The 24,259-nt window shown below is 39.8% G+C and overlaps 1 protein-coding gene and 9 non-coding genes across 18 annotated transcripts in view; 1 reads left to right on the forward strand and 9 right to left on the reverse strand.

Annotated features, from left to right (window-relative positions):
- The window catches only part of LOC101484184 (ATP-dependent 6-phosphofructokinase, platelet type), a 38,633-nt gene extending 15,400 nt beyond the window's left edge, over nucleotides 1–23,233 (forward strand). For 2 of the 9 annotated variants that reach the window (XM_004565521.3, XM_004565520.4), the window contains exons 11-24: nucleotides 7,368–7,432; nucleotides 7,772–7,841; nucleotides 8,058–8,093; nucleotides 9,663–9,809; nucleotides 11,836–11,906; nucleotides 13,312–13,399; nucleotides 14,813–14,965; nucleotides 16,851–17,003; nucleotides 19,035–19,199; nucleotides 20,477–20,538; nucleotides 21,167–21,278; nucleotides 21,594–21,693; nucleotides 21,798–21,903; nucleotides 22,221–23,233. In XM_004565521.3, the coding sequence (XP_004565578.3) occupies nucleotides 7,368–7,432; nucleotides 7,772–7,841; nucleotides 8,058–8,093; nucleotides 9,663–9,809; nucleotides 11,836–11,906; nucleotides 13,312–13,399; nucleotides 14,813–14,965; nucleotides 16,851–17,003; nucleotides 19,035–19,199; nucleotides 20,477–20,538; nucleotides 21,167–21,278; nucleotides 21,594–21,693; nucleotides 21,798–21,903; nucleotides 22,221–22,377 (1,485 nt within the window). In that variant the 3' untranslated portion in view covers nucleotides 22,378–23,233. The remainder of the gene's footprint in view (nucleotides 1–7,367; nucleotides 7,433–7,771; nucleotides 7,842–8,057; nucleotides 8,094–9,662; nucleotides 9,810–11,835; nucleotides 11,907–13,311; nucleotides 13,400–14,812; nucleotides 14,966–16,850; nucleotides 17,004–19,034; nucleotides 19,200–20,476; nucleotides 20,539–21,166; nucleotides 21,279–21,593; nucleotides 21,694–21,797; nucleotides 21,904–22,220) is intronic. The other 7 variants (XM_004565527.3, XM_004565525.3, XM_004565528.4 and 4 more) reach the window with 5 other exon arrangements.
- Nucleotides 319–410, reverse strand: trnar-ucu (transfer RNA arginine (anticodon UCU)). The gene is given in 2 exon segments: nucleotides 319–354; nucleotides 374–410. It is a non-coding gene; the product is annotated as a tRNA-Arg (tRNA).
- On the reverse strand, nucleotides 833–924 carry trnar-ucu (transfer RNA arginine (anticodon UCU)). The gene is given in 2 exon segments: nucleotides 833–868; nucleotides 888–924. It is a non-coding gene; the product is annotated as a tRNA-Arg (tRNA).
- Nucleotides 1,347–1,438, reverse strand: trnar-ucu (transfer RNA arginine (anticodon UCU)). The gene is given in 2 exon segments: nucleotides 1,347–1,382; nucleotides 1,402–1,438. It is a non-coding gene; the product is annotated as a tRNA-Arg (tRNA).
- On the reverse strand, nucleotides 1,863–1,954 carry trnar-ucu (transfer RNA arginine (anticodon UCU)). Its single transcript is given in 2 exon segments — nucleotides 1,863–1,898; nucleotides 1,918–1,954. It is a non-coding gene; the product is annotated as a tRNA-Arg (tRNA).
- Nucleotides 2,379–2,470, reverse strand: trnar-ucu (transfer RNA arginine (anticodon UCU)). The gene is given in 2 exon segments: nucleotides 2,379–2,414; nucleotides 2,434–2,470. It is a non-coding gene; the product is annotated as a tRNA-Arg (tRNA).
- On the reverse strand, nucleotides 2,897–2,988 carry trnar-ucu (transfer RNA arginine (anticodon UCU)). The gene is given in 2 exon segments: nucleotides 2,897–2,932; nucleotides 2,952–2,988. It is a non-coding gene; the product is annotated as a tRNA-Arg (tRNA).
- trnar-ucu (transfer RNA arginine (anticodon UCU)) lies at nucleotides 3,411–3,502 on the reverse strand. The gene is given in 2 exon segments: nucleotides 3,411–3,446; nucleotides 3,466–3,502. It is a non-coding gene; the product is annotated as a tRNA-Arg (tRNA).
- Nucleotides 4,445–4,536, reverse strand: trnar-ucu (transfer RNA arginine (anticodon UCU)). Its single transcript is given in 2 exon segments — nucleotides 4,445–4,480; nucleotides 4,500–4,536. It is a non-coding gene; the product is annotated as a tRNA-Arg (tRNA).
- Nucleotides 5,477–5,568, reverse strand: trnar-ucu (transfer RNA arginine (anticodon UCU)). Its single transcript is given in 2 exon segments — nucleotides 5,477–5,512; nucleotides 5,532–5,568. It is a non-coding gene; the product is annotated as a tRNA-Arg (tRNA).
- Nucleotides 23,234–24,259: the final 1,026 nt, after the last annotated feature.

A 24,259-nucleotide genomic window follows, 5' to 3' on the forward strand; every position in this document is an offset into this window, starting at 1 on the left:
TGTGCAACCTGAATCTTCTCTGCTTTGCAAAGAATTCAAGGGAAATAAAAACCCTCTTGAGTTAGTGATTCTGGTGGAACGCAAACCTAGAAAATTACATCAACAGCAAACTCAACTGTATAATTAGATGACAGCCATATGCTACTACAAGTGGTGTGGATTCTGAGCTTTGTAAACTTGAGGCTTTCATTTCCTGGTGGTAGTAACAGATTTTCAGTTGACCAAAGCACTTTGTTTAGATGACTACAATCGAGATGGTCAGAAACTAAGATTTTTGTGTAGCAGGAACCTTCAATAAAGTTCTCCCCTTTAAATTAGTGACTCTGGTGGGACTCGAACCCACAACCTTTGAATTGCCTCTGATGGGATCCACTAGAAGTCCAACGCGCTATCCATTGCGCCACAGAGCCTACAAATTCAGGTCTTGATGACCCAGAATGTGGCGTAGAATTCACGTAGGTGATGTGAACGTCCCTAGAAACCCCATTCTGAGTACCTACTGTAGATGCGCATTTGTGTGCAACCTGAATCTTCTCTGCTTTGCAAAGAATTCAAGGGAAATAAAAACCCTCTTGAGTTAGTGATTCTGGTGGAACGCAAACCTAGAAAATTACATCAACAGCAAACTCAACTGTATTTAAATGACAGCCATATGCTACTACAAGTAGTGTGGGTTCTGAGCTTTGTAAACTTGAGGCTTTCATTTCCTGGTGGTAGTAACAGATTTTCAGTTGACCAAAGCACTTTGTTTAGATGACTACAATCGAGCTGATCAGAAACTAAGATTTTTGTGTAGCAGGAACCTTCAATAAAATTCTCCCCTTTAAATTAGCGACTCTGGTGGGACTCGAACCCACAACCTTTGAATTGCCTCTGATGGAATTGACTAGAAGTCCAACGCGCTATCCATTGCGCCACAGAGCCTACAATTTCAGGTCTTGATGACCCAGAATGTGGCGTAGAATTCACGTAGGTGATGTGAACGTCCCTAGAAACCCCATTCTGAGTACCTACTGTAGATGCGCATTTGTGTGCAACCTGAATCTTCTCTGCTTTGCAAAGAATTCAAGGGAAATAAAAACCCTCTTGAGTTAGTGATTCTGGTGGAACGCAAACCTAGAAAATTACATCAACAGCAAACTCAACTGTATTTAAATGACAGCCATATGCTACTACAAGTAGTGTGGATTCTGTGCTTTGTAAACTTGAGGCTTTCATTTCCTGGTGGTAGTAACAGATTTTCAGTTGACCAAAGCACTTTGTTTAGATGACTACAATCGAGATGGTCAAAAACTTAGATTTTTGTGTAGCAGGAACCTTCAATAAAGTTCTCCCCTTTAAATTAGCGACTCTGGTGGGACTTGAACCCACAACCTTTGAATTGCACCTGAAAGGATCCACTAGAAGTCCAACACGCTATCCATTGCGCCACAGAGCCTACAAATTCTGGCCTTGATGACCCAGAATGTGGCGTAGAATTCACGTAGGTGATGTGAACGTCCCTAGAAACCCCATTCTGAGTACCTACTGTTCAGATGCGCATTTGTGTGCAACCTGAATCTTCTCTGCTTTGCAAAGAATTCAAGGGAAATAAAAACCCTCTTGAGTTAGTGATTCTGGTGGAACGCAAACCTAGAAAATTACATCAACAGCAAACTCAACTGTATTTAAATGACAGCCTTATGCTACTACAAGTAGTGTGGATTCTGTGCTTTGTAAACTTGAGGCTTTCATTTCCTGGTGGTAGTAACAGATTTTCAGTTGACCAAAGGACTTTGTTTAGATGACTACAATCGAGATGGTCAAAAACTAAGATTTTTGTGTAGCAGGAACCTTCAATAAAGTTCTCCCCTTTAAATTTGCGACTCTGGTGGGACTTGAACCCACAACCTTTGAATTGCACCTGAAAGGATCCACTAGAAGTCCAACGCGCTATCCATTGCGCCACAGAACCTACAAATTCTGGCCTTGATCACCCAGAATGTGGCGTAGAATTCACGTAGGTGATGTGAACGTCCCTAGAAACCCCATTCTGAGTACCTACTGTTCAGATGCGCAATTGTGTGCAACCTGAATCTTCTCTGCTTTGCAAAGAATTCAAGGGAAATAAAAACCCTCTTGAGTTAGTGATTCTGGTGGAACGCAAACCTAGAAAATTACATCAACAGCAAACTCAACTGTATTTAAATGACAGCCATATGCTACTACAAGTAGTGTGGATTCTGTGCTTTGTAAACTTGAGGCTTTCATTTCCTGGTGGTAGTAACAGATTTTCAGTTGACCAAAGCACTTTGTTTAGATGACTACAATCGAGATGGTCAAAAACTTAGATTGTTGTGTAGCAGGAACCTTCAATAAAGTTCTCCCCTTTAAATTTGCGACTCTGGTGGGACTTGAACCCACAACCTTTGAATTGCACCTGAAGGGATCCACTAGAAGTCCAACGCGCTATCCATTGCGCCACAGAGCCTACAAATTCTGGACTTGATGACCCAGAATGTGGCGTAGAATTCACGTTGGTGATGTGAACGTCCCTAGAAACCCCATTCTGAGTACCTACTGTTCAGATGCGCATTTGTGTGCAACCTGAATCTTCTCTGCTTTGCAAAGAATTCAAGGGAAATAAAAACCCTCTTGAGTTAGTGATTCTGGTGGAACGCAAACCTAGAAAATTACATCAACAGCAAACTCAACTGTATAATTAGATGACAGCCATATGCTACTACAAGTAGTGTGGATTCTGTGCTTTGTAAACTTGAGGCTTTCATTTCCTGGTGGTAGTAACAGATTTTCAGTTGACCAAAGGACTTTGTTTAGATGACTACAATCGAGATGGTCAAAAACTTAGATTTTTGTGTAGCAGGAACCTTCAATAAAGTTCTCCCCTTTAAATTAGCGACTCTGGTGGGACTCGAACCCACAACCTTTGAATTGCCTCTGATGGGATCCACTAGAAGTCCAACGCGCTATCCATTGCGCCACAGAGCCTACAAATTCAGGTCTTGATGACCCAGAATGTGGCGTAGAATTCACGTAGGTGATGTGAACGTCCCTAGAAACCCCATTCTGAGTACCTACTGTAGATGCGCATTTGTGTGCAACCTGAATCTTCTCTGCTTTGCAAAGAATTCAAGGGAAATAAAAACCCTCTTGAGTTAGTGATTCTGGTGGAACGCAAACCTAGAAAATTACATCAACAGCAAACTCAACTGTATTTAAATGACAGCCTTATGCTACTACAAGTAGTGTGGATTCTGTGCTTTGTAAACTTGAGGCTTTCATTTCCTGGTGGTAGTAACAGATTTTCAGTTGACCAAAGCACTTTGTTTAGATGACTACAATCGAGATGGTCAAAAACTTAGATTTTTGTGTAGCAGGAACCTTCAATAAAGTTCTCCCCTTTAAATTTGCAACTCTGGCGGGACTTGAACCCACAACCTTTGAATTGCACCTGAAAGGATCCACTAGAAGTCCAACACGCTATCCATTGCGCCACAGAGCCTACAAATTCTGGCCTTGATCACCCAGAATGTGGCGTAGAATTCACGTAGGTGATGTGAACGTCCCTAGAAACCCCATTCTGAGTACCTACTGTTCAGATGCGCAATTGTGTGCAACCTGAATCTTCTCTGCTTTGCAAAGAATTCAAGGGAAATAAAAACCCTCTTGAGTTAGTGATTCTGGTGGAACGCAAACCTAGAAAATTACATCAACAGCAAACTCAACTGTATTTAAATGACAGCCATATGCTACTACAAGTAGTGTGGATTCTGTGCTTTGTAAACTTGAGGCTTTCATTTCCTGGTGGTAGTAACAGATTTTCAGTTGACCAAAGCACTTTGTTTAGATGACTACAATCGAGATGGTCAGAAACTAAGATTTTTGTGTAGCAGGAATCTTCAATAAAGTTCTCCCCTTTAAATTAGCGACTCTGGTGGGACTTGAACACACAACCTTTGAATTGCATCTGAAAGGATCCACTAGAAGTCCAACCCGCTATCCATTGCACCACAGAGCCTACTAATTCTGGACTTGATGACCCAGAATGTCGCGTAGAATTCACGTTGGTGATGTGAACGTCCCTAGAAACCCCATTCTGAGTACCTACTGTTCAGATGCGCATTTGTGTGCAACCTGAATCTTCTCTGCTTTGCAAAGAATTCAAGGGAAATAAAAACCCTCCTGAGTTAGTGATTCTGGTGGAACGCAAACCTAGAAAATTACATCAACAGCAAACTCAACTGTATAATTAGATGACAGCCATATGCTACTACAAGTGGTGTGGATTCTGAGCTTTGTAAACTTGAGGCTTTCATTTCCTGGTGGTAGTAACAGATTTTCAGTTGACCAAAGCACTTTGTTTAGATGACTACAATCGAGCTGGTCAGAAACTAAGATTTTTGTGTAGCAGGAACCTTCAATAAAGTTCTCCCCTTTAAATTTGCAACTCTGGTGGGACTTGAAACCACAACCTTTGAATTGCATCTGAAAGGATCCACTAGAAGTCCAACGCGCTATCCATTGCGCCACAGAGCCTACAAATTCTGGCCTTGATGACCCAGAATGTGGCGTAGAATTCACGTAGGTGATGTGAACGTCCCTAGAAACCCCATTCTGAGTACCTACTGTTCAGATGCGCATTTGTGTGCAACCTGAATCTTCTCTGCTTTGCAAAGAATTCAAGGGAAATAAAAACCCTCTTGAGTTAGTGATTCTGGTGGAACGCAAACCTAGAAAATTACATCAACAGCAAACTCAACTGTATTTAAATGACAGCCATATGCTACTACAAGTAGTGTGGATTCTGTGCTTTGTAAACTTGAGGCTTTCATTTCCTGGTGGTAGTAACAGATTTTCAGTTGACCAAAGCACTTTGTTTGGATGACTACAATCGAGATGGTCAAAAACTTAGATTGTTGTGTAGCAGGAACCTTCAATAAAGTTCTCCCCTTTAAATTTGCGACTCTGTTGGGACTCGAACCCACAACCTTAGAATTGCCTCTGATGTCATCCCCTAGAAGTCCAACGTGCTTTCCATTGCACCACAGAGCCTACAAATTCTGGCCTTGATCACCCAGAATGTGGCGTAGAATTCACGTTGGTGATGTGAACGTCCCTAGAAACCCCATTCTGAGTACCTACTGTTCAGATGCGCAATTGTGTGCAACCTGAATCTTCTCTGCTTTGCAAAGAATTCAAGGGAAATAAAAACCCTCCTGAGTTAGTGAGTCTGGTGGAACGCAAACCTAGAAAATTACATCAACAGCAAACTCAACTGTATTTAAATGACAGCCATATGCTACTACAAGTAGTGTGGATTCTGTGCTTTGTAAACTTGAGGCTTTCATTTCCTGGTGGTAGTAACAGATTTTCAGTTGACCAAAGCACTTTGTTTAGATGACTACAATCGAGCTGATCAGAAACTAAGATTTTTGTGTAGCAGGAACCTTCAATAAAGTTCTCCCCTTTAAATTAGCGACTCTGGTGGGACTTTAACCCACAATCTTTGAATTGCATCTGAAAGGATCCACTAGAAGTCCAACGCGCTATCCATTGCGCCACAGAGCCTACAAATTCTGGCCTTGATCACCCAGAATGTGGCGTAGAATTCACGTAGGTGATGTGAACGTCCCTAGAAACCCCATTCTGAGTACTTACTGTTCAGATGCGCATTTGTGTGCAACCTGAATCTTCTCTGCTTTGCAAAGAATTCAAGGGAAATAAAAACCCTCTTGAGTTAGTGATTCTGGTGGAACGCAAACCTAGAAAATTACATCAACAGCAAACTCAACTGTATTTAAATGACAGCCATATGCTACTACAAGTAGTGTGGATTCTGTGCTTTGTAAACTTGAGGCTTTCATTTCCTGGTGGTAGTAACAGATTTTCAGTTGACCAAAGCACTTTGTTTGGATGACTACAATCGAGATGGTCAAAAACTAAGATTTTTGTGTAGCAGGAACCTTCAATAAAGTTCTCCCCTTTAAATTAGCGACCCTGGTGGGACTTGAACCCACAACCTTTTAATTTTATGTGATGGGAACCACTAGAACAGTATCTGATTTTTCAGGGAGAAAATCTGAAACAACATTAAATTTTATAATAGAGAAATTGGAATAAAATCCAATTCTAAAACGGAACATGAAACAATGATATATTAGACTTTTTTTACCGCTTTGTAAAATGTAAAACATTAAAGAGCTGTATCAAATTTCTGGCTAGTCACTTTTCTGTGAGTTCTTCTTTATCTCACAATATGCTATTCAGTTAGACAGTCCATCATAAAAAACAAAAAACTTAAATAAAGACAACTAATCTGATAGAATCCACAGTCAGCCTACAACATTAACAAAGCAGATAAAATTAAGAGATTAAACAGGCCTGTGTATGTTCTCAGTCAATGGTAGTCGGGAGAGTTTGAATAAGAAGATAAAAGATCTCTTCAGGTTTGTGAAAATGTAAACACATTTTTCTACTTCAGTTATAAAACACCTGGCACAGAGGTAATTTCAACCCCCACTTCCACCTCAAGGTACCACAATAGTTCACATGATGGTGGGGGTGGGGCAGGGTCTTACAGAGGTTTTACCTATTTAAGGAAATTGGGCCTCACCTTTTTCACACCTTGGCTCTATTATTCTATACTGCAGATTATGTAACAACCCACATGGTTTGAGGTTCTCCTCAAAAGGGACAGCCCCCAGTAGGGGTTTGTTACCTAAGTCTCTCTACCAGTTGTTTCAGAACTGAAAAAGTCTCTTGGATGAAAGGTGAAATGTCTTCACAAACCTCAACAAACCTTGACATTTAGCATTTACCAGCTTAATGCAAGAAGATATAAAATAATTTGAAAACATTTATTTTCTGGGTGAATTGCTGGGTTGCACACTGTGAAGCTCCACAGAAGAAACAAAGCAGTTTACAAATCAAACAGTGAAAGATTAATTTTTATTCAAAAGAAAAATATGAACTTGATTCCTGGAAAAAAAAATAAAGATGTGAAGATTAATTTTAAAAATGACCTAAAATAACTACAAAAGCTTGAGAGTCTCTTTAAGCAACAAAGGTTGCTATTACGTTTGCCTCAAAAACTATATAGTTGACAAAATTGTTTATTCATTGATTTTTTACATTTTTATTCTTGCAAAGAAAGAGGTCTTAAAATAAACGTACTAAAGGGATGTAGCTGGTATTCAAGAAGAGATAAAATATGGACTGGCTTTCATGCCGTGAGACTGGAGCAACTATAGTGCTTGGATCACAGGTGCTTTGAGTTTCCCATAACTCCAGACACTATTTACATGCAATACAGTTAGCAGGCAGCACTGCCTCACCAGAAAAAAATGCCCTGTTTTTTTTGTCATCAGACTCAAGAAGTACAGAAGGCCATGGATGAGAAGAAATTTGATGAGGCGGTCAGACTGCGTGGCAGGTATTTGTAAAATTCCACTACGCTGACATGATTAAACACCTGTAGGATTTGTTATGTTTATATATAACCAATCGACATATTGGAAGATTAAAAAATACATAAAGTGCTTAAATGTTGCTCATGCCAGGAGCACTGGTTCGAATGTTGCACATGATGTCTGACACTATACACAGCACAGAAGTTGTGTATAGTACGTTTTGCGGTTTGACAGCATCCCACTTCCTGCTTATCTGTGTTAACATTGATCTCTTAATTACTCTAAATGTTTGCCCTGCTGCATTTACAGACCAGAATTCATATTGGATTTTCCACATTGTTTAACTTTTTTTCCATCTGCAGGAGCTTCGAAAACAATCTGAGCACTTACCGACTCCTCTCATTTCGGAAGGCAGATTCTGAACTTCCAAATGTAAGTATTATCACTCTCAAATATTAACAGCTAAAATAATTTAATTAAACCAGTAAAATAATAATTACCATGTTTATTCTCCAAATGTGTCTTTCCACCAGCTGCTCTGAGAATTGTACATTAGCATAAGGTATTTCCTGGTCAGGTGTATTGTGGGTGCTGCAGTCTTTTTGTGACACTAACACAGTCTGTCTTTCTATAACTGTCCATCCTGAGGGAGAGGAGGAGGCGGGGGATGAAGAGCAGATTGATGTATGTGATGAGTGAAAATGGGGCAGCTGAGCAGGCTTTTGATCAGCGTCTGAAGCTTCTGCAGGTGTAGGTCATACAAGGAGCTGCTTTGCAGTTAGTTTGACCATCTTATTCCCTTTGGCTTCTAATAATCTTCCCAATGCTGAGATAAATATGTGTGGATTTTAGTTTCTTACCAAGTCTAGAACTAATATCCACTTTATTTTAGTTGTTGTAAAATGGTGCCACAAAAGGACAGCGTCAGTGCTCTTCACCTGTCGTTCTGTCTGCCTTTGCTTATTTCCTCATGGCTCTGCTTGGATGCTTGGAATTAGAAATGTAGACATGCAAAGAGGTGCATTAGCGCTGCAGTGCAGGACTCCGACCAGCCCTGCTGTCAGGGATAATGGCAATGAGGGTGTGATCTGCTTCAAATCGCTCTGAAGTAGTCTCCTTTATAGATGTGTTTTCGCTGACTCTCAACTCAAACTGGACAGGCTCCAAGCTCTTTGTTTTATTCAAAGATGGTTAGTGGTTGTTAAACGTAAAGCTTTCATCTGTTGAATATTTGTTTTTTATAATCTTCTTTTTTATCTCAGCATGCCTATGTTTAGTGCTGTCTGTATGCAGCAGCCAAAGATTTTTCAATCTTTGAAAAATGATGAAGAAATTGTATTTGATTAAACAGAAAGTAAACATAATCTGATAAGGCTTCAAAAACCAAGGTTTGATTCTTGGCAGTTTTTGATGCTGGTATAGTTTCTGCAGACACATTTCTGTCTGACCTTACCGGGCGTTGTAGTTTGATTCCACTTGTGCTTGCTAGACTTCAAAAACAAAGCAAACTGTGTGAGATTTGGTATTAAGCATTTATTGAGAGAGAGTTGGAAGCCTGTCCGTTTTGAGGTACTTCACGTCATATTTATATGTGCCATTAACCCAATTGAAAACAAGAACATTACGGGCTCAGTCTATTATTGGAGCACAGCATAATGCATTCTGTGTTGTTGGGTGTATCCATATTGCATTTTGCAATGTGGACCACATGAACCCGAGTTTGACTTTGTAATAAGATCCCCTCTAAAGTTGGCCAAATGATTCAAGACTGAATGGCAAGAAAACTGCTAAAAAATTTTGGGAAAATATTCATTTGACTGTTGATATTTTCAGTGGCTGTCATGACAAAGTAGCTACTACTTCACTGCGTCTTTTAGCAGCATGTGGCTCATGCATGAAAGGCTATCACTGCCTGCTGCTGTGTGAGGCAGAGTCTCTCCTGATGACAGATGAAGCCGTGATTATGGCTCCATGACGTCCAAACTGAACCATTTCAGTCCAGTTTTTGTCCAGTTTGCCTCATGCCATGGAATTAATGGCATGACTGCATTGCCGGTAAAAGCTGCTCATAGATATATTCTGTGTTCGTACACTAAATATAGGAGTTGGGCCTAAAGTATGAATATGGTTTAAAATTTGAAAAAGCTTAAGGGTGCTACCACATATCACAGTACCATGGGGTTCTGCTTCCCCTACTGTAAGGTTAGTACTGAGTGTTACATGAGTGTGATTGGTGCTGTGTATCACCCACAGAGCTCCTTTAATGTGGCAGTAATGAACGTCGGTGCTCCAGCAGCAGGTATGAATGCTGCTGTTCGTTCTGCTGTCAGAGTGGGAATCACCGAAGGCCACAAAATGTTTGCTGTAAACGATGGCTTCGAGGGATTCTACAAAGGACAGGTGAGATTCAATGTACATAATTGTCATTCAGACAACTATGTACAAATATAGAGTTCCACGGATATCTGTTATTGGGCTTTCTCTTCATACCGTATGTTATTGAAAAACCGAATATAAGTTACAATTTCTATTCTGATGACACACTATTGTACCTTTCATTAGACATGAGACAAAATCCTGATTTTGAAGGATTAGATTGGTTGAAAAGTGAAGCTGGGGTCCCTGACTAATAACCCCACTAAGTATCACAGTGATTGAAAAAAAAATCCTAAAAAAACAGTAATAATCTGGCAGCTGGGGCGCCAAAATAATATCAGAAAATAACAGAACTTTCCCATGAAAATACGGTTATTTTCAGTAATGACAATACAGTTTGTTGCCCTAATTTCACATGGGATTTTGCCTTTTTCACGTGCTTTTAAACATTAAATTAGGAACAATTTAATGTGATTAAACAATGAAATTACCTATAAACAAGGTCAATGAATGTGGCAAAATGAATCATAATACTTAAATGTACAGAAATATACAGTTATTGTTGGTTTAAATAATAACAGACTGCATTCATGCAGTGCTTTATGAGACCCTCAAAGCACTTTACAATTCCACTTTATAATTCCTCTCTGGCCATCACCAGTAGGTGGTAGGTGAAGTGTCTTGCCCAAAGACACAACGACCGAGACTGTCCAAGCCGGGGCTCAAACCAGCAACCTCCTGATTACAAGACGAACTGCCAACTCTTGAGCCACGATCGCCCTAAATAACAATAATAATAATTATTTGATTTTTATTTATTTGAACATTTCAATCTTTCAAATAATGGACAAATATTTGTGAAAATATGATGCATTAGTGAATGTATTTTAACAATCTAAATATGCATATGTACAGACAAATACATTCAAAAAGGAAGAAAGTTATGTTTTATTACATTTACAGTGATTTTATGTTAATTTACATTTGAAATGTAAAATCACAGTCTATTTAGGTGAATTTAATATTCTAGAAGAACAGTACAAAACTGTAAAATACACAGTAAAATAGTTTTATATTACAATTTTTTTTACAGTGCATCTTACAAAAATGCAAATGTCATGAAAGTCTTTATTGTTTATAATTTAATTTAAAAAAAAGTAAACATCATTACATGTTAATTATTTCAAGACTTCAATCCAGTAGTTCAAATTATTAGAACATTTCCTAAGTTCAATCAAAAGCAAGAATTGACATACAGAAATGTCTAAATTCTGAAAACTATGGTTGTACTCTCAGTGGTTGGTTGGGGCTCTTTTATCATGAACTGCTGCGTCAGTGTGGCATGGGGGTGGCAACGCTGAGGTGTTTTTGAAGCCCAGGTTGCTTTGATAGATTCTCTGTAGGGTTCAAGCCAGAAGAGTTCACTGAAAAGTCAAGCTGAGTAATAACATTGTCAGCAAATCATTTGATAGTTTGGATACAATGGGCAGGTACTTTGTAAAAACAGTGGATCAATCATCACCAACACTTGCTGACAACATGACACATCACAGACTACAGAAACTCCACACTGGACTTCAAATAACTTTGATTCAGTGCCTTTCAACTCAGCCTTAATATTTTAAGATCTTAATTTCCAAATGAAATGAAAAATGTGCTTACAGAGAGTAATATGAACCACTGAGCAACAGCCTGGTCCTTTTTTTCTCCTCATCCTAGGTAAGCTGCCTCCGATGTTGTCATCAGGACAGTCGTATTTCCTTTCCTTGGGAAGTGGGCTGGGGCTGGTGTTTCATGATGTTCTTGACTTGTACTTGACATTGTAGTTCCTCTCAATGCTGTGCTGGTGCTGTGTGCGGATGCATTTAAAAAGCAGAAACTCTATCTCTGATGTTTTTGATAATTCAGACACTGACACAATAATTTTCAAGGGAGTGTTTATCTGGTAGATTGCTTTTTGTAATAGTCCCAGTGAGATCTGTGAACCTTTTCTGCCATGCATTAATTTGTTTTGTTGCGATACAAATGAGCTGCCTTTCTCTTTTATCAGATTAAGGAGATCAAATGGGGAGATGTTGGTGGTTGGACTGGCCAGGGTGGGTCACTGCTAGGGACAAAAAGGTAATCTGCTGCTTTATTATATACCTGTTATTATAAGCCTACATCATTTTTAAGTTTCCTCTTGATGAGGAAGGTTAAAAACGAGGTTAAGGTTGGCACTGACCCATTTTTAGGTTTTTATGCATAAAGGTGCCATTTAAACTTGTTTATTGCATCAAGGCTTTCTGACTTTGTCAGGAACCTCTATTTAAACAAACATGAAAACAAAATTAGAAAATGTTCTGGTGGAAATTATGACCATTGTATTGTTACAGTCGGTTTCAACTCTGTTATAATATAACATCTTAAAACAATAATTAGAGCCAAAACTGAAATCGTAAACATACTGTGAGCTCACTAACACTGTCAGAGAGAAGTTAGGGGCTTCTTCACCTTTTTGCCTCCTTCCCGGAGTAAAAAGAAAGTGGTAACATCTCTTGGATTGGAGTACCTCCTGCCTTACATGGCAGGCCAACTGCTGCAAATGTCATCAAAATGACTCTGTGAGTTCCAGGTTTGCGTGACAAGAATAAGTGACAACTTGATGGGTTTCTGCCATTTTCACCAAAGAAACACATTGTTGCTGTGACAAACTGAAGCAAGAAAACTCCATGGCTACATTTAGGATGATATTTACATGGAATACCTGGAAGCCTATACTGGTGTTCTACTTGCTGGAGTGTACAGATCCAGCAATGAGACCACTGATGGTATGTGGGAAGCATTGACAGGCAGGCATATTTTCCAGGCAAAAATGTCACTCAGACCTTTTGAATGATATCAAGAGTCCTCAGATTTTACAACAGATAGATAGATAGATCCTAGAGCAAACCTGACACGCATGCTCCCATTAGGGATGTCTGGGAGAGATGGGTGGAGCTCTTTCCATCAATGTTCAACACAAAGGCAGAGGTGAGAGTAAATGAACATCTGGGCAGCCTTGGATGCAAAAAGCAGCATCACGGGCTGTGTAATTCTGTGCATCGAATTGATAGAATTACACAGGAATGTTATTATAGTTAATAATATTGACATAAAAAATAAATGAAACCGATTTATTTCAGAGATATGTTACGTTACATTGCTACAAGTTTTTTTTAATCTCTTGAGTTTAATTTGCTATAGTTTCGGAATGAAAATGAGAGGTGTGCTGCAAAAAGAAAGAGCCTGAGGGCCACAGGAAAAATATTAAAACCCATCTTTTCATGGATAAGGAAGCCTAACAAGATTACAAACAATTTGAATGATAAACCACTGTTTTGAGGGAACTTTTTGGTTGATTTAAGACACAAAACTATCCATTAACATAAAAGATAATAACAGAAAGCTAACACAAGAGGAAGGTTAAATGCTTTAACATTAAATGTACATGATAAAGTGTTATCCCCTTTGCCTTTTTAATGACTAATCATTTTTTATGTGTCAGAACTCTTCCAGGAAAACATCTGGATAAGATCGCTGAGCAGATGAGGATTCATAACATCAATGCTCTGCTTGTGGTCGGAGGGTTTGAGGTATGTACAACCTTTCCTGGTTATTGCAAATTAAAGCATTTTCTTTGTAATCACATTTTATCAATATTGTATCTCTGACCATTTTTTATCATTTAGAAAAATACAATGAGTAAAAAATCTTAAATTCAGCTATTGTTTCATTAAAAAAAGCTACTGATATTGTAAAAGCAGAGTTATTGTGTAATGTAAAATGGCTAACCTTATTGTATCAGCATCATCAAGCACCGTCTCCCACCAGCATTTTACGATTGCCATGTGTTGTATTGCTCAGCATTTTCTGGTCCATTTGTTTCTCACCAATTTACCCAATTTGACATTTTAAATTTGCAAAACACATTTTCTATATTAATATTTTTTCAAAATATAATGAAGACATATTTAAATTTTTAAGGCTCTCTCCCTGTCTGTCCATGTGTCAGTATGAACTGTTGGCCAAGCTGCAAAGCCAGCATGTATATAGATAGATTTAATGACATTGAAATGGATGTTTATGGTATTTTGATGCTTTTCAAGCTCTTTGTCCAATCGAGAGATTAAATGAAACCAGCATAAAACTTTTATTTTAACAAAGAACTTTAACAATTCAACCATGCCATTTAAAAGAAAAGGTTTTTGACTTTGGTAGCTTGGCCAAAAATGAACGTTGTCTCTGTCTTTGTCCTTTTATGTGAGGAGCTGCAACATTGACTTCCTGTGTGTGTCTCACTGCCCGTCATGATTGGCCTGGCTCTCTCCCCTTGGCTTCTCCTAACAGTACATACCTCACAGACGTTTCTTCATCCCATCACTGAATTTTCATTTCATACTCCATTTCTTGAGCTCCATCTCTCATCAGCAGATCCCTCCCACCTCAAAGCCGCCTCCTCCTTCACGCCCACCACAAGTTAACTTATGATTCCTAAAGCAAACATGTTCAGATTATTAGTTTGCATGTATCATAGTTATGATTGGCTAAAATTTTAGCTTTAATCAATATATAACAATAGAAGTAAAAGTTAATGTTATCTTAAGCCACTTTTAGTAATGCAGTGATTCTTTTTTACAGTAGTACCTAGCTCCTGCTGTAGCTGATGAAGAAGTTGGTGAATAAAGTGAAACATTTGATTTCCATTCGACAAAATCAAAGCTGTGCAATGCTCAGCGTTTGGTGCTAGCCCATGAATCAATTAGTGGACTATACTCCATTTTATAGTAGATAATATCTTCTTCTCGAGTGTAGTATGGATTTTGGACACACCTTTGCTATCTCCAGTAAGTTCCCAGCTCTTCCTGTCATGTTTTTTCCCTCAAAACTCACCTGTGTCCTCTTGTCCACTGCACCTTCAAAGTCCTGGGGATTAGAGCTCTTCACTTTTCCCCCACTTGTGTGTACATACTCAATGACCACTAAGACGCTGGCTCTCACTACTGCAGGCCTACGTGGGATTACTGGAACTCGCTGCTGCACGGGACAAATATGAGGAGTTCTGTGTGCCCATGGTTATGGTCCCGGCCACCGTCTCCAATAATATACCCGGTTCAGACCTCAGCATTGGTTCAGACACTGCTCTGAATGCCATTACTGACGTAAGTGTGGCTGGGCTAGAGAGAATGTATGTGTGTGTGTTTCTAGACTTAACACACATGCAGACTTAACACATCTCAGAGTTCGGGATTTGCTGATTGCCAGCTCGCATCCTTGCATTAACAAGCAGTAGGTCAGATTTAGTTCACACGTCAAGACAGTTTAGATCTTTTTACAGGATCCATTTGTTTTCTAGTTTAAATTCAGAAATTGAAAATATATTATTGTTATTGTTTCTTATTTAGTATAAATTGTCAAAAATTGGTTCTTAATCTTGTGCATGGGCTTAGAGCTGCCATTAATTGAACTTTGGCAGTTTAGGAGTAGTGACAAAAAAGCCAGATTAAAAAACAAATATTTGAAATTCTGACCTGCTCATTGGTTCCCTCTGAAATGAAATCAGCTGTGCCTGGGTAAGATTTTTAACTTCAAGTTTTCACTTTGAAGTGCCGTAGTTTCACTAACTGAAACTCAGGTCACATGACAGAGACATTTTAAGAAGCACTCAGTGCTAGTGCTCTGTAATGTTTTGTGTAAACACTGGCCTCCCGCTTAACAACCAAACTTGTGTTTTTGCAGAACTAAATGGAAAGTACAGGCTTACTGCTTTCACATAAACACAACCGTAAGATAATAGAAACAAGACCTTACAGTTAGGACAGGCAACGCATACTATGCCAAATAACTCAGCTCAGTTTAGCTGATGCAGACATTAGACTGTTAATAATCAGCATGAAGTACAGTAGAAAACACTTGCTGCTGGATGCGGGCTGGTCAGCAGAGGTCCCAGGTAAGTGTTAGGGCATGCAGTGGTGTGTTGTGGCATGCTCTTGGTGCATGACCCTGGCGTGTTCATGCGGTCTTCTTTGTGTTTTGTAAAAGGCAGATAACTAGACAGCAGGAAGGTTCAGTCTAACGGGAACACTGTTTGCGTTTGGGAAGTAAGTTTGTTTGCTGCATAACTGATTGTGGTCTACATCGTAGTTCCTATTGTTCTTATCTGAGAAAGCCTTTCTTGTCTTCAGACAAAACAAAAAAACCAAATAGAAATAAAAAAAACTTCCTCTTTGCTTCTTGAACATAAAAGGAAACGTTGCCCGACTGCCTCTGGAGTCTCACCTCGTCGCGTCGACACCGTTACATGTCAACCACGATGCAACCCCTCTTCCTCATTCCATTTACTCTCAGCCAATGAGAAGCCAAAGTCCCCCCAACTCCTGGAGAGAGCCAGCCAGTTGCACACACTACAGGACACACACACAAACACACATGCACACACACGCAGAGCTGCATATTCATGGTCTCATTGGAGTTAAAGTTACTTCTTTGTCTTGTATCCTTCCTTTTAAAATGCTAACCCTAAAGGTTGCAGCAGGTTATAATTTCAAACAATTTGGGGTTTGTAAATATTGTACAGTGTATAGTAGACCATCTTTAAAGAATTATATGTCATGTCAAATTAAAACTATTCAGAATTTCATGGTAACAAGCTTTTCCTGTCAGGATGAGAAGGAACACCTTAGTGATTTCATGCTGATGATTGTCTGTGCAGTAATGGGTTTATCTTTACATCACAGACACTCCTTTCCAACATTAAAACCTGACAGATCAGACAAATATGGGCTGGGCTGTTTATGTTTTAAAAAGCTGCTAGTATGAAACAGAAAAGTGCATTCAATGGTGTTTTATAAAGTATCCATCCATCCACGGGGATATTGCAACTTGGCATTTGATTAACAAACAGCTTTAGCTATCATGATAATGAAGGATACAAGACAAGGGAGTCACTGGGCACCATGAAGCAGCCACTAAAGGGCACACTGGCATTTTTAGATGTGTAGTCTTCCCCCTAGTGGTCTAACTCCATATTACGGCTACCGTCATCAGGCCTTTGAGTCCATTCTGCAGCTGTATGTGGCCCGGGCTGACTACGAGGAGTTTTGCATCCCGATGTGCATATTGCCTGCCACCATTAGTAACAATGTGCCTGGCACTGACCTCAGTCTTGGAGCTGATACATCCCTCAACGCCATTGTGGAGGTAAGGGCCCAGCAAACGAGATGAGGGGAGATATTAAGAGCTACAGATATGCTGAAGTGTTACCGTTAATAAAAATTGGGTTTAAAAGTGTCAAAACTGTTGTTGTTCACACAAATCCTAAAATAAAGACCGCTCGATCAGCACAACAGCAGATGTTGCTTATGTGCCTCGTGCATTAATATTGGTTTGTTGTATTTGAAATATGACGATTTTATTATCTTCCGTTACCATCCAGGAGGATGTAGAGAATGTACTTTATTATTTATTCATTATGTACAAAAACAAGGCAAAGAGGGCAAAGAAAGTACAGCAAAGACTTGGTTAACTGGATCCAGTCCTGCAAGGTGCAGTCATTTGAACTATGCACTCCAATTCATCTACTAAAACTTTAAGAGAGGAATGAGTAAACAGAAGTAAAACCCGAGTGTCAGTGAGTACGATGCATGTCAGTGACTGTTCCTGTGTTTTACTGACTGTGTTGATTATTTCTGGCCTCTTGTGCATTTGGTACCAGATGGGTGAAGCCAACTAACAAGACTTTAAAATAAGAGTGTTTTTGAGAAGGTAAATAGGAAAGGACACCTCATCTGGAAGCCTGAAATCATCTGATTAGACTAAAGGGACACACAGGTTGACTCTGATGGTAAATTTACCAGTTCTTTACAGTCTCCTTTGTTCTTTATTTATTCTTGGGAAGAAAAAAACCCTCTCAGGCTAAAAGTCCACACTAATGCGCATCGTTTTTTCTCCGTTTTGGCCTCCCGTCCACACTGAGAAGGCGTTTTCGCTGATGGAAAACGCAGCGGTTTGAAAACGCTCTCGAAAATGCATACATTTGGAAAGGGTGCTTTGGCGTTGCAGTATGGACAGCAAAAACGCATGTTAGTCATATGATGCAGTCATGTGACCAATTAAACTAAGATAGCGGAGGGCATTATACAGCAGTTGTTTTGTTTGCTCTGAATTTTTAAAGATTAATATCAGTTTGTACCTGCTCCAGATAGATTTTCTTCAAATTCTTTAACTCTCACTTGCTTTTTCAACTTTGTACTTTTGTGTTACTCGCAGCAACAACTCCACCTCATTGTTAGTCCATTTAAAAAACTCGGTGCTTTTCCTCAACATTCGACGTTTCAAAGAGCCGGAAAGTACATAAGCGGCAGAAATGAGGCAGGTCGAATCTTCTTGCGTTTCACGCATGCACAGTACTGGGACGTAAGCGTTTTCGGCCGTTTCAATGTGGACGCAGAACTCTGTGAAAACGACTGAAAACGCTAGTGTGGACGCAGAGCGTTGTCAGACGAAAACACCGTTTTCAAATCTGTCCGGGCTAGTGTGGATGTAGCCTCAGTCCGCGACCGTCTACATCAGGGGTGTCATAATCATTTGCATACCGTCTAGTTTCACCTGAACTGGGCGAGGCCTGAAATAAAATCACAGCAGAGTAACTCTTTTGCTGCAAATGTTCTGTACATCCTGAAAATATTTGCATTTAATAAATCCTCCACTTACAAAACTGATGATAAGATGTCTGAAGAAATAAGCACGTTTTTAGCCTCATGCCCTGGTCTGTCCACATGCAGCCAGTCGACTGCCACATTAAACAATCAGATAAATTAGTTTCAGTGTGGTATGACAGGCTGTAAAATAAATGACTGGACTGAGTTACTGAGTCAATCTGTGCATCTCTAAGGACACTCAGCTATTTTATGTACTTTAAAGTAGAGCTGATGCAGGTATCTTTTCTTTTCTTTTTAATTTTATTTTACAAAGTGATGACATATATGACATATTTTGGGACTAATAAAGGTATATCAAATCAAATCAAATCAAATCATATTTACCAGTTTTCACCCACAATCAAAAAGCTCAGATGTTTTCTCACAAATCCTTCTTATATTATCAGGATAAATAAAATATTCCTGTCAGCTCTACTTGTGTGTACAGTGTGTTTTGCATTTGCATGCTCTCTGCGTGAACATATTTTTCTTGTTTAATGATTGTATACTGTTTTATGTGTGTGTGAATCAGACATGTGATCGCATCAAACAGTCAGCTAGCGGCACCAAGCGGCGAGTGTTCATCATTGAGACAATGGGGGGCTACTGTGGCTATCTGGCCACCGTGGGTGGTCTGGCTGCAGGCGCCGACACTGTCTACATCTACGAGGAGCCATTTGACATCCGTGACCTTCAGGTTAGAGAGAAAAAGTCTGTATCCAACAGAAAATGCCTTATTTTCATGTCTCCTCTCATCATCAGAAAATACCAAGACCTTTTACTCTCTCGATGACTCTTATAGCCATGATTCCTGTCAAGTCCTTTTTGAGTTCCATTTAATTTATTTTTTGTATGTTTCATGACTGGATTTTATTGGTAACACCATTTATGAGGGCAACAGCATAAACATTCAGGATTCAAACTGCTCCTAATCCTCCGTTTAACATGGCTTTTTTATTTTTGGGCTCTGTATGATGTCAATAAGAACAGAAATTCCTAATATGGTCATCTCAGCCACACAACTGAGCCCCACCCACGTAATGTTCAAGCTTTCTGTCTACGACAGGCAGCCAGTTAGAAGAAAGTTGGCTAAAAATGGCTTGTTTTGAAAAGTCAGGGCATCCGTCCACTTTCTTCTGTTGCAGGGCTAACACAGACTTCCAGCCAACCCTGCACTGGATTATGAATCAAGAGTTCAGAATAAGCAACATAGAGCTGGAAATGAGCCTAATACCTTTCACTACATTGCACATTTCCATCCTTAGCAGTAGTGGAGCAGACTGATCGCAGTGCAGTGCAGAAGCTTCCGTTAGTCAATCAGTGCCTCTGCCTGGATGTTTCAGGGCTGTGCAGGTGACCCAGATTATAGCAGTGCACATGAAGCAACTTATTAATAACCTCTGAGCTGCATCAGTCATTCAATGACAGACAGATCTCATCAACACAGATCAGGTCAGGGAGATTAGAGACGTCAGGACTATTATTGTTTACAATGTTCCTGTTACATACACTTTTAATATTAATTGTCTTTTTATTTATTTTGTCTGTGTATGTTTTACTTAATTTTAATCTAACAATGTTGAGTTCTTTATGCTCTGTAAATTTTGTCAAACTAATTTTCTTTTTAAAAAGTCTGGGCGCAGTGCACAATTTAGTTTTTTAGAAGTCTGCCTTTGCATATGAACTATAACTAGTACGTGTCACAAAGAATTTCAACCATAAAAATGCATGAATAGGTAATAAAACAAACAAACACTTTTTCAGTGATCACAATGAGAAGCAGTAAAAAGCGCATGTGTGTGGTGTCGTAAACCTGCATTTCTGTTGCATTAACCCTCTTGGGCTCACCAGCTGGGTAAAAGACAAGATATGGCGCCCCATGGTGGTGTAAATGTTACCTGCAGCTCTGCAATGAGAGACTGAAGAGTGAGAGTTGCTCTTGCAGGTTTAATGTGAGAGACTCTGTGTTTTCAGGCCAACGTGGAGCATCTGACAGAGAAGATGAAGACGAGCATCCAGAGGGGACTGGTGCTCAGGTGAGGCTAAACACCTTCATTCTTTAAAGTTACATTTAGATGCATTACCTTACACAAGCCTGTGGGATTTATTGTACGGACCTGTGCGTACGTCTGCGATGAACAAAAAATGCAAAATGCTCTATTTTTAAATGTCATCTGCAGTGCGTTATTTGTAAATAAGTGTTTCTCAATTATGTATATAAAACCATTTTGGCAAATAAAAGATTTTTGATTAACCTTACACTTTATTTCATGTCCTCTATTGAGGTTATTTTAGTCCACTGCACCACCATGCTGTTGGAAATTGCTCCCAGCAGGACCGAGGTCTGTGGAAATAGGACAAACGTTGTATTTTGAACCGAGTGCAGGTGACATTGTGTGCCTGCATAATTTCATTATTTTAAGATGCCCTCAAACATAGTGGTGCATCACAGCATCTCTATGCATGCATGCAGTGAAAAGCAGAGCCTGGATGAAGGGTATATGAACGCTGGTGTGTGGAGACTTAGCAGCCTGGTGACTCTGTGTCCTCTGTTAGTTGATAAATGGGTTCAGGCATTGTTTAGAGCATCTTCTTTTAAGGGAGCACTTGTTATTTGGTGAAGCGATCCCTTAACCGGCCTGTTGCCCTTGTGCTGTGTTTTAGAAATGAGAACTGCAACGAGAACTTCACCACAGATTTCATCTACCAGCTTTACTCTGAGGAAGGGCGAGGAGTGTTCGACTGCAGGAAGAACATCCTCGGTCACATGCAGCAGGTTGGCCACGTGCACAAATGAATGAACGCGATGCTGTGCTTGATATGTTTATCAGCAATGATGACAATCTGTGATGCAAGGAGCCAAATCCACAAAATATCTGCTATCCTTTATCCATCCATCCTGTCTATCTGGGAGATATTGCAGACATTACTGTGTAGAGTTATGTTGCTAAACTAGTGATTGTAAGTGATCAAAATTAAGAGTTATAGTGTAACAGAAAAGTGCACTTAACATTATTTTAGATACTAGACTTGTGATATTTTATATGTAATGCCCTTATTTTGAATAAATATGACTTTTTTTCCATGTCAGGGAGGAGCTCCATCTCCCTTTGACAGAAACTTTGGTACCAAAATTGCAGCCAAAGCCATGCAGTGGATCACCCGGACACTCAAGGAGTCCTACAAAGGAGGCAAGCACATAAATGTGACACTTGATTCCAGCGAGGATGCAGAACATTTAGGTGTGAAATTGCTTTGCCTCAGTTACAAAAGCTGATGCTTCTCTTCGTTGCAGGGAGAGTGTTTGCGAACTCGGAGGACACCGCATGCCTGCTGGGGATGCGTCGCAGATCTCTGGTCTTTCAGCCTGTGGCGCAGCTCCGGGACGAGACAGACTTTGTGTAAGAAGATTGTTTAATATCTGTAGCAGTGCAGCTCACAACCCTGAGTAAGTAAGCTCACAAGCTGAGCTTACTTACTGTGTGAGAGGAAAAATGTTTTAGAGGACCATTTGCAGATCTTTAACATAGTTAAAAACAAAAGGTAGTGCTAATGCATCTGAACCAGATTATTAAGAACAAACCTGGAAAATATTCTGACCCAATTCCCTTAAAATTCTCTGAAGCAGCGGTCCCAGGCTTTTTGTTTTAATCTTGCTTTTAAGATCTCTGTGGTTAAGAAATAGTGTAGAGAACATTCGTCTATTCTCTACTTTCAGTCACAGGATCCCTAAGGAGCAGTGGTGGCTGAAGCTCCGTCCTCTAATGAAAATCCTGGCCAAGTATAAGACAAGCTATGATGTGTCCGACTCCGGGCAGCTGGAACACGTGACGCGGGTCCGACCCAAAGACAACAACACCTCAACGGCCATCTGAACCGCCTCACTTCCACACGCAGAGCTTCACTTCAACAGGACAACAGCTTCACAAAACAGTGACGGCTACTCACTCACTGACTGATCAGCTGCTGACTGACTGCAAATACGTTAAGGTAGATTATAAAAGATAGGTTATTTTAAAAGCTCTATTGAATGGTAAAGTCACGGCACTTTTCAGAAGGGATTCTATATTATGGGTCATGGGATTTGAGATTTTACTAAGTAGTGTGAACTTCCTAGCAGCGCTAATATTTTATTTTATAGATCCCTAAAAGTATTATATAAGTAAACACACATATATGGACCCTGTTCATTATGTACTGTATAAGTATTTAGATTTTATCTCCTAAAGAGTAGCTATATCTAATTTTATTACTTGAAGATATGTAGCTGAGCAAATGTTGTGTAAACACAGCTTGGCTGAAATCCGGCTTTTGTCACCTTTACCTTGTACTGCACTTTGAGCCCCATATTTAATACGACCCCCTAAAGCTGCTTATACAGAGAGAATATATTTCACGAGGATCACATGCTTTCAGCATGTTGGCCAGGTTGATTATAAAATGTTGAAACTTGAAGGATGTTTTTCTTCTGGGGGTTTTGGGACGAGCTGGTTGTGTGTCCTGTCACCTGCTAATTGTGTGTTTGTTGTGTTGTTGCCTTTGCTTTTTGTATCCACCCTGGGCGTTGTGTCTGGCATCTTGTAGTGGTTATCTGTAAGTAGGGTCCAATTGGCTGTTGCTGTAGCTCCTCAGTGAGACGGAGAGTGTCTGAGACTACGCAACATTTATGTGCTGGCAGTGTGACGTGTTCTTTCACAGAGTAATAAAACATTTATTGTGTTGAAACTCTAACTGTTTTGTGTTATTGTATCTCACTTTTATGTGGCTGGCTCTTTGTATTTGTTTGATGGGAGGAGCCTGAGATGTTGATTGTTGGATTGAGTCATAAATTAAACCGTAATGTTGTGTAACTTCACACAGGCACCAGTATAACTTCTATCCATTCATTTAGACAGGGGCTTCAAAATATCTGCAGCCATCTTGGTAAAGCAGTAACTAGCAGAACCATGAGATTTACTTAGGTTCAAGTACTCTGGCAGGAAGTAATTCTGTAAAAAACAGTAAATTACCAGGACAATGGGGACACTGATTGTGGAACGAGACCATACATCCATTCGCTTCCGCTTATCCTTTTCAGGGTCGCGGGGGGTGCTGGAGCCTATCCCAGCTGTCATGGGGCGAGAGACAGGGTACACCCTGGACAGGTCGCCAGTCTGTCGCAGGGCTAACACACAACGACAGACAACCATTCACACTCACATTCACACCTAGTGGCAATTTGGATTTTCCAATTAACCTATCCCCACAAGCTGCATGTCTTTGGACGGTGGGAGGAAGCCGGAGTACCCGGAGGGAACCCACGCAGACACGGGGAGAACATGCAAACTCCACACAGAAAGACCCCGGCCTGATGGTGAAATTGAACGCAGAACCTTCTTGCTGTGCAGCAACAGTGCTAGCCACTAGGGCTGCTCGATTATGGCAAAAATGATAATCACGATTATTTTCACTGAAATTGAGATCACGATTATTTGACAATATTTATTTAACCCTTTAAGACCTACCATAGAACCAAGTCCGCCAGAGCTTATATTATTTTTTTTGTACATGCTGTAGTGCCATTTGTGGGAGCATTTCAAGTTGCTATACATCAATACAACTGTTATAGCCCATATTTTAATAATATGTATGCATTAAGTCCATAGTAACTACATTAATTGCAAACAAGTGCAATAAACTACAAAAAAATTGAAAATCGTTTTTGTTTTGTTTACATATATTTCTACTTGGAGAAATTTAAGAGGTTTATCCCTCAAA

Source organism: Maylandia zebra, linkage group LG18, assembly GCF_041146795.1.
Source record: "Maylandia zebra isolate NMK-2024a linkage group LG18, Mzebra_GT3a, whole genome shotgun sequence".
In the NCBI taxonomy this organism is placed as follows: Eukaryota; Metazoa; Chordata; class Actinopteri; order Cichliformes; family Cichlidae; genus Maylandia; species Maylandia zebra.